Source organism: Solanum stenotomum, chromosome 2, assembly GCF_019186545.1.
Source record: "Solanum stenotomum isolate F172 chromosome 2, ASM1918654v1, whole genome shotgun sequence".
Classification (NCBI taxonomy): Eukaryota; Viridiplantae; Streptophyta; class Magnoliopsida; order Solanales; family Solanaceae; genus Solanum; species Solanum stenotomum.
In genome coordinates, this window is record NC_064283.1 from 57950882 (window position 1) to 57967390 (window position 16509).

The following is a 16509-nucleotide window of genomic DNA, read 5'->3' on the forward strand; positions in this document are numbered from 1 at the left end:
TGTGAGATAAGTGGTAATAATTGATTGAAAGGTCTCTATTGCACGTTAGTGTCACAATGACTCAATGAATGCTGTATTTTGTTTCTTTTTTTCATCATTGGGTTGGGCACTTGAACTAATAATTTATTTTTTTATAATCATGGAAACTTTATTTACTAATTGTATTTTATTATTAAAATATAAATTACAAGTCTTTTTTGGCTAAATAAAAACTATATATTAAGTATTATAATTATTATCTGTTACATATTTTGACTCTTCTCCTCCTTATTGCCCAAGTGTTGCATTATTACAACAGCTATCTTCATTTTTGGTAAAATAATAATTAACCAATCTCCATAGAAATAGAATTTCTATGATTACCAATAACAAGTTTAAAGATTTTGACCAAATATTTTGAACTATTATGACAAAAAAAAATTACATAAATATATATTTTTTTCATTAAAAGAATTTCCTACTTTGTACGAAATGTGGTTAAGCTTAGAATTTGACATCTTTTTATCCTTAACAATCAAATTTTATTTAAATATTATTCATTATTATAAATGTATAATAATTAGTCACTATTAACAACTACAAAAATCTCGAACCCAACATACTTGTTACAAACAAGTTCAATCTAATAAAAGTTTGCCCATAATCACCTTATAATATCTAAATAATTATGTAAATATTCTTTACACCGTCAATGCATGATCCTTAAACTCGTAAAAATAAAAATCCTCTGCTCTCACCCCCCCCCCCCACCCCCCACCCAATTTTTTTAACTTGTTTGATAGTTTACCTGGCAGAAGAGTAAGATACCTGGACCCATTAAACAACACACATAAAATATCATTTCATTTTCATTGAGAGTCACAAACTCAAAAAAATAAATAAATATCAGAATCTTTACAAACATAAAAAACTAAATGAACTCATAAATAAATAAATAAAAATAATTTTTTTTAAAAATAGAAAATCATTCCTATCCAGACTCCACACTCCCTCTTCTCTTTTTGCCCATAACTTTATTCTATGAAATCTAAACTAGCCAATAGGAACCCAAGAATCATCATCAAACATGACCCCAAATCAGATAGAGAAGAGAACAAAAAAATGTACAAACTTTTTCATTTTCTTGTAAATGCACACCCTTGTTGCCACGTGTCCTTATGTTTCACCACTAAAAAAACTCAAAAAACACCTTATATTTTTCACTCAAATTCTCCAACTTCCATAACAGCCACTTATAAACTCAAGAAACCTTTCACTTCCTTAAGAAACTTTGGAGTTTCACTCAAAAATCAAGTCTTTTTTTAGTAGGAAGTGTTAAAATTCAAAACTTCCCACAACCCAAGATTTTGTGTTTTTTTTTCTTTCAAAGTTTTGATTTTTTGTTTTCTTGGTTTTTGTGTACATTTTGTGCGTAATCAAGAAGCCAAAGAGGTTAAAGTTTGAATCTTTTTCAAGTTTTTGAACTATGGCTTCTTTGGTTTCTTCACCATTTACATTACCAAACTCAAAAGTAGAACACCTTTCATCAATTTCTCAAAAGCATTACTTTCTTCACTCTTTTCTTCCAAAGAAAACAAACCCCACTTTCTCAAAATCACCCAAAAAGTTCCAATGTAATGCTATTGGAAATGGATTGTTTACACAAACAACTCAAGAAGTTAGGAGGATTGTACCAGAAAACCTTAAAGGTCTTACTACTGTGAAAATAGTGTATGTGGTGTTGGAAGCTCAGTACCAATCAGCTCTCACCGCTGCTGTTCAGACACTGAACAAGAATGGTGAGTTTGCTTCTTTTGAGGTTGTGGGGTATTTGGTTGAGGAGCTTAGAGATGAGAATGCGTATAAAACTTTCTGTAAAGATCTTGAGGATGCAAATATCTTTATTGGGTCATTGATTTTTGTGGAAGAATTGGCTTTGAAGATTAAGTCTGCTGTGGAGAAAGAAAGGGATAGGCTTGATGCTGTTCTTGTGTTTCCATCAATGCCTGAGGTGATGAGGCTGAACAAGTTGGGATCTTTTAGTATGTCGCAGTTGGGGCAATCAAAAAGTCCATTTTTTCAGCTTTTCAAGAAGAAGAAATCTTCTGCTGGTTTTTCTGATCAGATGTTGAAGCTTGTGAGGACATTGCCTAAGGTCTTGAAGTACTTGCCAAGTGACAAGGCTCAAGATGCTAGGTTGTATATACTAAGTTTGCAGTTTTGGCTTGGAGGTTCACCTGATAATTTGGTGAATTTCTTGAAAATGGTGTCTGGTTCTTATGTTCCTGCATTAAAAGGGGTGAAAATGGACTATTCGGATCCAGTTTTGTACTTGGATAGTGGAATTTGGCACCCTTTGGCTCCTTGTATGTATGATGATGTGAAGGAGTATTTGAATTGGTATGCAACAAGGAGGGATGCTAATGAGAAACTCAAGAGTTCTAATGCTCCTGTTATTGGGCTTGTTTTGCAAAGGAGTCATATTGTTACTGGTGATGAAAGTCACTATGTGGCTGTGATCATGGAATTAGAGGCAAGAGGGGCTAAAGTTATCCCAATTTTCGCCGGGGGGCTAGACTTTTCCGGGCCAGTTGAGAGATACTTCATTGATCCCATCACAAAGAAGCCCTTTGTGAATTCAGTAGTATCACTTACTGGTTTTGCTCTTGTTGGAGGGCCAGCAAGACAGGATCATCCAAGGGCTATCGAGGCGTTGACGAAGCTTGATGTGCCTTACATTGTGGCATTGCCTTTGGTCTTCCAGACAACAGAAGAATGGTTGAACAGCACTTTGGGGTTGCACCCAATTCAGGTGGCTCTACAAGTTGCTCTACCTGAGCTCGATGGAGGCATGGAGCCTATCGTATTCTCTGGACGGGATCCAAGAACAGGCAAGTGTCCTTTTGTCATGTTGATTACAATTTCTATTTGACATGAAATGCAAATTCTATGTTTAGTTTGATTAGTTTTTGCTCAACGTTACTAACTTTTACAGCTTTTTTTCCTTTCATTACTTGAAATATGCAGGGAAATCACATGCTCTTCACAAAAGAGTGGAGCAGCTATGCACCAGGGCAATCAAATGGGGAGATTTAAAGAGAAAATCAAAGGTATTTGTTCTTTTCGTGTTAATTTAGATTAAATGATAAGATTTGTTTTGTAGCTTTAAGGTAATGTTCTGGCTAATTAGAACTATTTCACAAATGTGACTAGGTCAATTACTTGCAAATACTGATTAACATGGATCCATTTCTTTGAGTTAGTGGGAATAAATTGTTGACCATTAGTAGAACTCACTTATCTGGTACTAGTACTTAGAAATACTAATTGACGTAGACAAGTTTTAGAGTTCCCTTCTATTATTTAAACTTTAATCACTTCCATTAGGACTTCAGCAAGTCAAATGAACTCTATTTGATGTAAACAAGTTTAAGAGTTCCTCTTTTCTACTATTTAAAGGCATAATACATAAATAGACACTCAAACTTGGCCTCAGCTCCAAGTAAGCACTCCAACTTTGAGAGTGCATATCTAGACACCTCAACTTGATCTCAACTAGCAACTAAACACTCCAACTTGTCCCCACTGTTCTCATGGACACCCGAAATTGACGTGACACATAAATTTTGAAGATGTCTAGATGATCATTTGTAAGTTAGTGGTCAACTGACACAGTGGAGATGAATTGAGGTGTCTAGATGTGTATACTCAAAGTTGGAGTGTTTACTTGTCAGTTGAGGGCCTGACGCCAAGTTTGAGTGTCTTTTTACGTATCATCTTTCTTTAAACTTTGATCACTTTCGTTAGGACTTCAGCAAGTACAATGAACTCTATTTGATGTAGACACCTTCAAGAGTTCCCTTCTTCTATTATTTAAACTTTTGATCACTTTCATTAGGACTTCAGCAAGTGCCATGAACTCCGAAATACATGTTTTCATGCCATTATCATGATCACAAATTGCAAATTAGGATGAAATTCTCATACGAAACTAAAACTTTTTAGGGTCAGAACTGTTACAATTTCCTATGTTGCTCGGACTCTCCAAAAATGTTGTCACACTCGTGTTGGATCTTCAAAAATGCACTACTTTTGAAGGATACGACATGCATTTGGCTGCATTTTTGAAGAGTCTGAGCAACATAGACGATTTCTGCATACAATGTTCATAGACCAAAGGAACAATAATATTGAAACTTTGATCAGTAATTCTCCTTAAATGTGTATTATGATCTTTGTCAGCAAGAATTGTTCAGTGGATTCATAAATCTGATTATGTTGTTTATAGCGATTGTCTAATTGTTTTCTGCTACTGATGCTCAATGTATAACTGAACATTGTGTAGGCTGAGAAGAAGTTGGCAATCACTGTTTTCAGCTTTCCCCCGGACAAAGGCAACGTCGGAACTGCTGCATACTTGAATGTCTTTGCCTCCATATACTCTGTGCTCAAAGATCTCAAGAAAGACGGGTACAATGTTGAGGGGCTGCCTGAGACTTCTGCTGAACTGATTGAAGAAGTAATTCATGACAAAGAAGCTCAGTTCAGCAGTCCAAATCTCAACGTAGCTTACAAGATGAACGTCCGAGAATACCAGAAGCTAACCCCCTATGCCACTGCTCTTGAAGAGAACTGGGGGAAAGCACCTGGTAATCTGAACTCTGATGGAGAGAACCTCTTGGTATATGGAAAACAGTACGGAAATGTATTTATTGGTGTTCAGCCTACATTTGGATACGAAGGTGACCCGATGAGACTTCTGTTCTCCAAATCAGCTAGCCCTCACCATGGTTTTGCTGCATACTATTCCTTTGTGGAGAAAATTTTCAAAGCTGATGCAGTTCTCCACTTTGGTACTCATGGTTCTCTTGAGTTCATGCCAGGAAAACAGGTGGGAATGAGCGATGCTTGTTTCCCAGATAGTCTCATTGGAAACATTCCAAATATCTATTACTATGCAGCAAACAATCCATCCGAAGCAACCATTGCCAAACGAAGGAGTTATGCGAATACCATTAGCTACTTGACTCCCCCAGCTGAGAATGCTGGACTCTACAAGGGACTCAAGCAGCTTAGTGAGCTCATTGCGTCGTACCAATCACTGAAAGACTCAGGCCGTGGCCCTCAGATTGTGAGCTCTATCATTAGTACTGCTAGACAGTGTAATCTTGACAAGGACGTTGATCTTCCAGATGAAGGGCAGGAAATAGATGCCAAAGAACGTGACCTCGTGGTAGGAAAAGTATATTCTAAGATTATGGAGATTGAGTCTCGTCTTCTGCCCTGTGGACTTCACATCATTGGTGAACCTCCAACCGCCATGGAGGCAGTTGCTACTCTTGTCAACATTGCTGCATTGGACCGTGCTGAAGATGATATTTCTTCCCTTCCTTCTATACTGGCTGCCACAGTTGGAAGAAACATTGAGGAGATCTATCGAGGAAATGACAATGGAGTCTTGCGAGATGTGGAGCTGCTTCGTCAAATTACTGAGGCATCACGTGGAGCAATATCAGCATTCGTTGAACGTTCAACTAACAGCAAGGGTCAGGTTGTTGACAATTCTGACAAGCTGACCTCACTCCTTGGTTTTGGTATTAATGAACCATGGATCCAGTATTTATCAAACACCCAATTCTACAGAGCTGATAGGGAAAAGCTCAGAGTCCTATTTCAGTTCTTGGGAGAGTGTCTGAAGCTAATTGTGGCTAATAACGAGGTGGGAAGCTTGAAACAGGCTCTTGAAGGGAAATATGTTGAACCAGGTCCTGGAGGGGATCCAATCAGAAACCCGAAAGTTTTGCCTACTGGGAAAAACATCCATGCTTTGGACCCACAGGCTATTCCCACAACAGCAGCACTGCAGAGCGCCAAAATAGTGGTTGAAAGATTGTTGGAGAGGCAAAAGGTTGACAACGGGGGCAAGTACCCGGAGACTGTTGCTCTGGTGCTTTGGGGAACAGATAACATCAAGACTTATGGAGAGTCGTTGGCACAGGTTATGTGGATGATTGGTGTTAGGCCAGTTGCAGACACACTTGGACGCGTTAACCGAGTGGAACCAGTTAGTCTTGAAGAGCTTGGAAGGCCTAGAGTTGATGTTGTTGTCAACTGCTCCGGGGTGTTCAGGGATCTCTTCATCAATCAGGTATTGGTCTATCCTCCTTTTCTACTGATTCTGCATTGGATTGGTACATTAGTGCAACGTCAGATCATTACTTATCATTTGTTTTGTTTTGTATACAGATGAATCTCCTTGACCGAGGAATCAAGATGGTTGCTGAGCTTGATGAACCGGAAGACCAAAACTTTGTCAGGAAACATGCACTAGAACAGGCAAAAACACTCGGAATTGATGTTCGTGAAGCAGCTACTAGGGTCTTCTCAAATGCTTCGGGTTCTTACTCTTCCAACATCAACCTTGCTGTTGAGAACTCATCATGGAACGACGAGAAGCAACTTCAAGACATGTACTTGAGCCGAAAGTCATTTGCATTTGACTGTGATGCTCCTGGTGCTGGCATGATGGAGAAGAGGAAAGTTTTTGAGATGGCTCTAAGCACAGCTGATGCCACGTTCCAGAACCTCGACTCATCAGAAATTTCACTCACAGATGTTAGTCACTATTTCGATTCAGACCCAACCAACCTCGTTCAGAACCTCAGGAAGGATGGAAAGAAGCCTAGTGCATACATTGCTGACACCACTACTGCTAATGCGCAGGTGAGTGGTATCACTTGATGGATAACTTGAAAGCTGTTAACTTGTTAAGTTGATAGAAGTCGTTTTACTTTATGTCTAATGCCTCTATCTGTGATGATTCAGGTACGTACCCTGTCTGAGACTGTGAGGTTAGATGCAAGGACAAAGTTGTTGAACCCCAAGTGGTATGAAGGCATGCTGTCCACTGGCTACGAGGGAGTTCGTGAGATTGAGAAACGATTGACCAACACAGTGGGATGGAGTGCAACTTCAGGCCAAGTTGACAATTGGGTGTATGAAGAAGCCAATACAACATTCATCAAAGATGAAGAGATGTTGAACAGGCTTATGAACACAAATCCAAATTCTTTCAGGAAGTTGCTTCAGACATTCTTGGAGGCCAATGGGCGTGGATACTGGGACACTTCTGAAGAGAACATTGAGAAACTCAAGCAGTTGTACTCAGAAGTCGAAGACAAGATTGAAGGAATCGATCGATAAATGTATAGCTAAATATATGATCTCTGATTATTGCCTGTTTCGGTTACAGGATAATAAGATCCTTTCCGCTTCCTAACAATTTCTGATGTGAATTCCTTTGGTAGTCCCCAGTGTAATTTTTGTTCATTTTTTGGGGATGTCTTTCTACTTTTATGAGAAAAATACTGCTTCCATATATTCAAATTTGATCTTGAAAGTTGCAATTGCCTTCATACTCTTATTTTTTTCTTTGTTTTCCCCACCCGATATGCAGTACATGTGCTCGGAGACCTAACTAATCTGGAATCACGTCAGGAAGTCCCACTTTGAAACAAGAGAGTATTTCAGCAAAACGAACGCTGAAATTCCCATATACATGATGTATACCAAAAAAAACGAAAACCTACAAAAGACATGTATATGATTTTCTACCAAAGATACTCAATCGTCTATGGAGATATATTTCAAAAATGCACTTTGAAGATCGTCTAATCAAGTGTGTATTGAGGGATGTCAAGGGCGTGTTCTCTCTAACAACTTAAGTTTTTCGATGAGATGGTCACACGCTTCCATAAGGCGTGACATAACTGCAGTTTTGGGACATTTGTAGTCAGCTGTTGGACACATCAAGATGAAAAATGTTCAAGCAATCTTGATTTCTCACATGTAAAAAGACTGAAGATATACAAAAGATTTCTCTGTAGAAACTTATCATATTCAAAAGCAAAATGAAAATCAGAAGAAAGCTTGCACTGTTTTCTCCTTCAATTCTCTTTGCCACAAAATTTTTAAGAGTTAAAACAGTATTACAACAAAAATCTACAAGAGCACAAAACCTTTTCTTTCACCCCATTCCCCCCTACTAATGAATGGTACAAAAGAATAGTAGAATTCAGCTGCACATAAACTTTACATGTTTTACATTTTCCCTGTGAGACTCTTACGAGTATCTATCATTACACTATACCAACTCCATTAAAAGGGGGTCACCTGCTGCCATAACTCTGATCAGCTTTATGAACTCTTGCTCACTTGACACTTTCCATGGGTGGATTGCAGGCGCCTCAGCTGAATAGAATGTCGTTAAATTGCCAGGAGGCTTCTTCTTGTAAATCATTGAATTCAATACAGAATCGAAATTCTGTGGAGAATCCATAGCCGTAAAAAACATTGGCATTGCAACCTTATGATGCATGTCTAGATTCCCTACTAGATTAACGAGGTCGACAAAGTCGGATACGAAACGACGGGGGATGTAGAATATCTCCGAACTGCATATCGTCAAGGCCTCGTCACTTTTCATTGACTCTTTGTAATTGACTTGCAAATGTACCGGCATTGTTGCTACCACTTTCTTAACAACGTCAGCTTGCTTCACAAACCAGTCCGATTTGTTAGCTACTGGAACAGCATGCCATGACTTGGATACCTATGCGCATAAGAAAGAAATGAGATACCTATTGCTTGTGTATTTGGACAGGACAGGTTTGAGAGCTAATCATTGGCAATGATAAATTAAGAACTTCAAAAAATTTCCCTTTTCCCCCTCTTCCCTGGAGGGAGTTGGATGATCAGGCAAGCGCGCTTTAGCCACAAGTAAAAAACTCAAGCTATGTCTAAACACATCATAGGATGGAACTCTTCCCTCATGACGATGGACTTGGATGTCTTATACATTATCTCCTCTCCAAGACGAATAAAGAAATAAAGAGCCTTACATATATTATTTTACATATATACTGGATGTCGTTAATTAGAGTAGATGGTTAGTAAGTAGCCGAGTGTTACCGCACTCTATGTGGGAGAGGCAGGTGGATTTCGCCTCATCTACTACCCTACTATTAGTAGTAGTAGTTAGTAATCGGTTAGTTTCTTATTCTCCAATGTGTGGTACTATCTGCTACTTCATTTGCTTTGTATCTTGCTATCATATTTCCCTGCTTCAAAAACTTCTCTTTTGAGATGAAGGTATATCGGAAACATCCTCCCTAGGCATAAGGTCTGCTTACATCCTACCCTATCCTGCCCTACCCTACCCTACCCAGACCCCACTTGGAGTGTTGTTATGTATACTTCCCTCTAAATTCCCTTTGAATAACAGCAAGAAGTACAAGTAACAGAAGAAACCAGTGAACAGTAAATTTCTTTAATTGAGCCATAAAAAGTATGAATTGGCTGAATCCGTAACAAGTAATAATTAGTAGAAACCTTCCCTAAATACCAAAAATAAGGACTTCATCTTTGTACTTACCTTGTTTGCTATCCAGAGCTTTGACTTGTCTGCTTGAAGTAAGTTCCAGTAATTAAGGATAGTATCGTCCTGGAGAAATAGAAAGCCTTCTGCACTAGTGTATCTATCAAATATCTTTGGTGCATACCTGAAACAGAATTTGCCAACAGTGTATTTAATCAAGAATGTTTCCAGGATATAAATTGAACTAACTTGATTGACTGCAGGCTATTCAACAACATGAAAACCACAAATGCCCTTAAAAAGATGACATTAGCATGGAGCTCTAAATGATACGTAATATATAACATGTGCAAGCATGGATAGAGGGTACTGGAAAAATACTCATTTCAGTTGTCAAGAGGTCCTTATATATTAATAGAAGTAGGGAGTATAGAGATGCATTAAATTGATAAACATGGTCAATGAGGATTTATATAGCTTCTCTCAAATTATTTGAGACTGAGGAATTGTTGATGTTGTATACAAAAGAAATGCTTGCAAACACACAATTTCTTTTTTGCTTTTTTAAGTCACACATTTTTTCCATGGTTGATGGGGATATAATTCAGTAAATAAATTCTCTAGCAGCTTAGACTTTTAGGGCATCTCCAACCCAGAACACCAAATTTTACTCTAAAAAGGAATATTATCTTTATATTCTTCTCTCTTCAATATTATATAATTATTTTTATTTCATTTACATTTTCAAAAATGTTATATAATACAAATATAATAAAATAATGAAAAAGTGATTTAGTGTTGATGAATAGTGTCACACTAAATTTGGTGCGACACTATTCACACACTAAAATAGTGTTGGGTTGGAGCCCCAAAACTAACTTTTACACCAAAATAGGATTTGGTGTAAAAAAATAGTGTTGGGTTGAAATGGTCTTAGATGAGATAGTCACACACTTTAATCCGGTATCATCCAATGTTCAACTCTCACTGTCACCCATTAAAAAGCAATCCGGTGCACTAAGCTCCCACCGCTACCCATTACCAAAAAGAGTTTCCACATGCTTGGTAAACGAATCAAACATGCACGTGAAGGAGCTTGTTGAAGAGTAATCAAGTAAATAGAAGTGTGATCTCTCTAGCAGCATAGGCTTTTAGATGAGATGATCACACACATCAATAATAGTATTTTTGCATATGTTACCATTCATGGTTGGAGCATCTTCCTTTACTGCTAGCACTGGTTTACTGGTTGGTACAAACAAGAGTCGCAGATTGCAACAAGTATATACCAAAGTTTTATTCGAAACTGAATTAGATTATGAAGCAAAGGAATAAGATGTTCTAAGAAAAGTGTCCATTACATTTAATGAGCTTTCAACAATCAAAGAGAGAAGTTATAAGTTTTCACTCTTGCATGACAACTCTCAGTGAGTTCACTGATTTATCTTATGATCACCTCTGCCAAAAGAAATGAAAGAAATGTATATCAAACAAAAAAGATACGAAAAAAAGGTTATAATTCAATTGATGATATGCTTTATACAGTAACAAGGCAGACCAAGTTCATACTGACTATCCCCTCTGTACAGAACAACAACAACATACCCAAGTGAGCTCTAAGGAGGGTAAAGTGCAGGCAAACCTTACCCCTACCTTGGAGGTAGAGAGGCTGTTTCCGATAGCCCCTCAGCTCAAAGGATACATGTAACAAAACTGTGAGCCAATCAGTCCAAAGAACCATATACCCCCTTCTATACAAAAACCATAACTTATTACCAAAAAAACTAAAACGTGAAGAAAAAAGATGCAGAAGACTAACCTGTACATATAATCCAAATTTCCTTTCTCAACGGCAAGATCTACATTCTTCTGGTCAGACAATATGATAACTGTCTTAAATATCCTGCCATATAGCAATCTCCACTCCAAGGCAGTACGTTCAACAGGTCCACTACAAAAGATTATGAGCACAACATTGCCAAAATTCTTCCTCCACTTAATCAAATTGGCGATTTCATAATTCACTGTACCAATCTCTTCTACCCCAAGATGCACAGATGGCAACTTCTGAGGTACAAATTCCTTCCTGTCACCATGGCCTATGCTTGCCCTTGGCCGATCCAACTCTAAAGACATTAGCCGAGGCTGCATGTACCCAACAGCAAGCAGATCTTGAAGCCATGCAGCAGTGAACTTGACATCTTGCACTGTCCAAAAGCCTTCTTCAGCCATTGCATAGCTTAACTCCAAAATCTTTTCAAACAACCTGTGTTTACTGGATCTCCACGCTACCAAAAACTTTGTTAAACGGCCAACATTCACGTGTAGATCTTTCTCTTCTGAAAAAGGGTATCCCTCGATTCTATCATACCGATGAATAGTGGGAGGATACACCACAACATACCCACCAATCTCCCATAACAGCCTCTGTGTCCAATATCCTCTTAAAACATCAGAAGCCATTGTACTAACAGAAACCGGGAGCATCAAACCCCAAAATGCAGATGAATGAAAAAGCGTATTAAATGAATTAACCGGAACCATCATACCCTGGGGCAATGCCACTTTCGGGGCATGCTCATCAAATCTAATATCAAATGCTTCAAACCCTGCCTTCCTAGTAAAATAGAACACCGAATCCACATCCGGTAAACCATTCGAGATCCCTTGCTGGATAAGCTGCTTTCCACCAAAAATCTCAGTATAAAACTCCTCATGTCCAATTTCACCCACATTTTCCAATGGCAAACCTCTCGGCCAAACAGACCGTTGCCCAAAATGGATATACGGGTTCACCACAGTCCTATTAGGATTATCATGACTATATTGCAAAATCACTTCTTGCCTAGCATCCTCACCAATCAATTCAACATCAAAATGTTTACCAATATCATCATCAATCACATCACCGCGATCATCCACATCCAAAATCTTTTTAGCACCATGTTGTATAGCAAACAAATAACCAACAGTTTTTCTAACATAAGAATCATAAGGCAAGTAATCTACAACCCTGAATCCTAACTTAGCTTGCATTTCCAAAGACAAGAAAATTGTACCTTTCAAGTTCCAATCTTTAGGGGTTTTCGAGTTCCCAACTGCAAGAACCTGCCACCCTTTGATCCTCCCAAGCTTTCTAAGCGAATCCGACGGGTAATCTGAAACAGAAACCACAACCCATTTCTCAGATCGAAAATTTGCATAAGGAGTAGACTTATCTAAGATAGCTGGTATGTTATTCCAGTTGATTTTGGGGAATTCGGGTCTGATGGAGTGAGTTTGAGTTGACTGTAAGCAGAGGAGAGTAGTGGTGTCACCAGCAGCACTACGAAGGTAGAAAAAAATAGCAATGGTGGAGATTAAGAGCAAAATGGTGAGGATTTTGTAAAGATTTTCAGAAACCCATGTGGAAAAATCAAGATTCTTGGCTCCATTGAAACGATTTGGGGTTCTTGATAGAGGAATTGATGATCTTTCTCTAATGGGTTTTGGTCCTTTTGGTGATTTAGAAACACCATCTTCACGATCTTGGACTAACATTGAAATCCCACCACCTCAATTTTACACACACACAAGAGTAAAATGAGAGCTTTATTTTTTTTGAGTTCTTGAAACTCAAGTGTTAGATTCTTCAATCTAGCATTTGACTTGAGACTGAAAATGCTAAAAAAGTTTGTGTTTTTGGGTATTTGCCGACAAGGGATGGGAGGGGTGGGGTGACGGGGGTGGGTTCCTTTAGCTTGAAGGTTAACTTCAGTTGGGGTAGTTTGGTGAGAGGTGCACTTTTGGACTCTACCATTTCTACTTTTTTTTAATTATGTTTGTTGATCTGGAGATTGGGTGGCCAATAACACAAGAATAGACAAATCAACTAACTTAAAGAGATGACATTGAACGATCTGGTGCAACGGATGAAGTTATTCTCTCTTAATCAGAAGTTTTGATTTTAAATGCTGGAGATTCAATAATAGTACTTGACACGAAGAGTTTTTTCCTTAAATGAACCCTCCACGATAAGAATCTTAATTAATCGAACTTCACTAAAACACTGAATAACAATGATTTGGTGCAACATATAAGATTGCTTCTTTCTTAATCAGAAAATTTGATTTCGAGCGTTGAAGATGAAATAATACTTTACAGGAAGAGTTTCTCTTGAATGAACCCTACGCGACAAGAATCTTAATTAGTCGAACTTCACTCAAACACTAAATGAAAATGATTTGGTGCAGCTGATAGAATTGCTTCCTTCTTAATCAGAAATTTTGATTTCGAGTGTTGGAGATGAAATAATACTTGGCAAGAAGAATTGCTCCTGAATAAACCCTACACGACAAGAATCTTAATTAGTGGAACTTCACTCGAACACTAAATGAAAATTATCGGGTGCATCAGATGAAATTGCTTCTCTCTTAATCGGAAGTTTTGATTTCGAGTGTTGGAGATAAAATAATACTTGATAGGAAAAATTTCTCCTGAATGAACCATACGTAACAAAAATCTTATTTAATCGAACTTCACTTAAACACTAAATGAAAAATAAACTAACTCAAAAGATATTTAGTAAAAGAAAGAAGAAATCAACTCAATGGATGAAAACATAAAAGTCAAGAAAAAGAAAGGCAAAAGAGAACTTAACTTTATGTGTAAGTTATTTATTAGGAAAATTAAGGTTAATATTGGAAGGTTTTCACATAAGTTTACAAAGAAGTTTAAATTACATAAAAGAAATTGAACTATCTATAATAAGAAAATATATGACTTATTTTGTATGACAATCTAAAATAGTTCAGGTCGTAACGACAAGTTAATTAGGAATTTTACAAGTGATAGTGTAGAATTAAAGAAGAGACTGAACTAGCTTTTTAAAAAAATATGACCAAGATTTAAACACTTCTGATTAAAATTGATACATTACTCTCGTAAACTAATTACTTTTACGTATAATATAAATAGTATTTATGTGAGATGTAAATTGCTCGAATTAGTAGAGTAAAAAAAAAGGTAAAAATGATCAATGGATCCTAGTGTTATCAGAGAGCTTTCATTTGGTTCTACCTCGTTCTATATACATGCAACTGCAAATTTAACTTGAAGTGCTTTCACTTAAATTTGAGGAATAAACTATATGCCAACTTTATACCCAAAATGTCTCAATTTGAACTATCATCCATACTCCATGCCTTAGTTAGACTTTAGTCATTCCTACTTTAAACCTATGATTTTGAATAACTTCAATTCTGAATAAAATTTTGAGGCAGCTAAACTTTAAAAAAATTGTAACCTTGGCAATTTTTTAAAATAAAATAAATAGTGCTATTTGTGCAATTCGCCCCAAAATCAGGGCCAAAAATTGGGTTCTATTATAGGTCCAATGTGATGCAAGCAAAATTTGGGTCATTTGCATTTTTGTCCCATGTTTTGTGATGGTCTTTAATTTTTGTTTACAAATAACTTTTTTGTGAGATACAAGTATATATCTTCCCATCATAATATCCATAAGACATATCTAAACATACTTTAGTTTTTAAAGAATTGAAAAAAGACTCAAATACGTCATCGAACTTTGAGAAAAAGCTCATCTATGTCATCCGTTAAAAGTTTAGCTTATCTGTGCATTTTCGTTTGAGAAAAGGTTCATCCATGCCATTATCTATTAACTAAAAAAAGTTTTGGTTTTGCAATTTTTTTTACACGTGGTCAACTATGATTCGGGTACATAATTAATTAAATCATTTAAAAAAAAAGAAAAGGCTCAAATATGTCATCGAACTTTTGAGAAAAGGCTGATCTACGTCATCCGTTAACAGTTTGGTTCATCTACGCCATTTGAGTTGACAAATAATGAAATGGATGAGCCTTTTCTCAAACGAAAATGGCATAGATGTGCCAAACTTTTAATGAATGACATAAATGAGCCTTTTCTCAAAGTTCGATGGTATATCTGAGCCTTTTCCCAAATGAATTTATACCCCACCAGGTATAAGTTCGATTGCTAAATAAGAGTAACAAAAATCAAAGACCGATCCATTTGAAGGACAAAAATTAAAAGACCATCACATTTTAAGGGCAAAATGTTAATACATCCATCTCCTTCGTACTTCGACCACCCTATCCATTCCTGCACTAACAAGTAGGAGCTTGTTTATGTGATTCGTTGCACTTGCCTGCACCTATCGACTAATTTTATTGCCTATCAATTAGTGAAACTTTTTTGATTGCACAAATCACTATGCTTCGCGTTTTTCTATATATAACAATACACATCTTGATTGTTGCGGTCTCTACGAGTAATAGCAAGAGAGTGGGCCGAATATTGGGCCGAACCCAAAGAAGCATACTGGATCTTATATAAAGCCCATTTCGTAGTCCGTAATCAGCAAGTAACCCAAAAAAAATTAACTTTAACGCGCCATTTTTCAAATTTTGCATAGAGAAACAAAAATAACGTTGAAGAAGTTTAACAATGGAAGATGAAGAAGAAGCATTTCCTAATGAAGATGAACTTCATGTTGCTTCTGCTCTTCTCCTTTTATCAAATACACATTCTCCATCACCCAAGTATAACGAATTTATAATTTCTATCGAATTCGAGTTACTGAAATTGTTGCTATTATGAGTTTTTTTTTTGCATGTTTTTAATGAATCGAAGTTTCTATCGAATTTGAGTAACTGGAATTGTTCCTATTATGAGTTTTTTGCATGTTTTTTTTTACAAAATTTGAAATTTCTATCGAATTCGAGTAACTGAAATTGTTGCCATTATGAGTTTTTTGGGGTAATTTTGCAGAGTGAAGAGCATATCAGCGGCATTGAGTTATACGTCTTCGGTATCGGATTCGAAGTCGAAATCGACTGATTCTTCAATTGTAACAGCTGATGATGATGATACACATTCTCCATCTCCTAAGTATAATGAAATTTGAAATTTCTCTTGAATTTGAGTTCCTGAAATTGTTGCTATTGTGAGTTTTTTTTTTGGGAATATTTTGTAGAATGAAGATCATATCTGAGATTTCACAGATAGCTGCATTGAGTTACACGACGTCGGTATCGGATTCGAAATCCAAATCGACTGATTCTTCAACTGTAACAGTTGATGATTTTGATACACATTCTGCATCTCCAATGTATAACGAAATTCAAAATTTCTC

General features: G+C 37.0%; 2 protein-coding genes across 2 annotated transcripts; one reads left to right on the top strand and one right to left on the bottom strand.

The window, feature by feature from the left end:
• The first annotated feature begins 1360 nt into the window (after positions 1-1360).
• On the top strand, positions 1361-7385 carry LOC125856521 (magnesium-chelatase subunit ChlH, chloroplastic). Its single transcript, XM_049536084.1, has 5 exons — positions 1361-2870; positions 3007-3089; positions 4325-6127; positions 6226-6702; positions 6805-7385. The coding sequence occupies exons 1-5, from the start codon at positions 1466-1468 to the stop codon at positions 7180-7182; spliced, it is 4146 nt and encodes a 1381-aa protein (XP_049392041.1). The 5' UTR covers positions 1361-1465; the 3' UTR covers positions 7183-7385.
• Positions 7386-7875: 490 nt separating this feature from the next.
• LOC125854507 (probable glycosyltransferase STELLO2) lies at positions 7876-13045 on the bottom strand. The gene is made up of 3 exons (XM_049534085.1): positions 11175-13045; positions 9413-9539; positions 7876-8590 (listed from the first exon to the last, which is right to left on the bottom strand). The coding sequence occupies exons 1-3, from the start codon at positions 12893-12895 to the stop codon at positions 8123-8125; spliced, it is 2316 nt and encodes a 771-aa protein (XP_049390042.1). The 5' UTR covers positions 12896-13045; the 3' UTR covers positions 7876-8122.
• Between the last annotated feature and the right edge of the window lie 3464 nt (positions 13046-16509).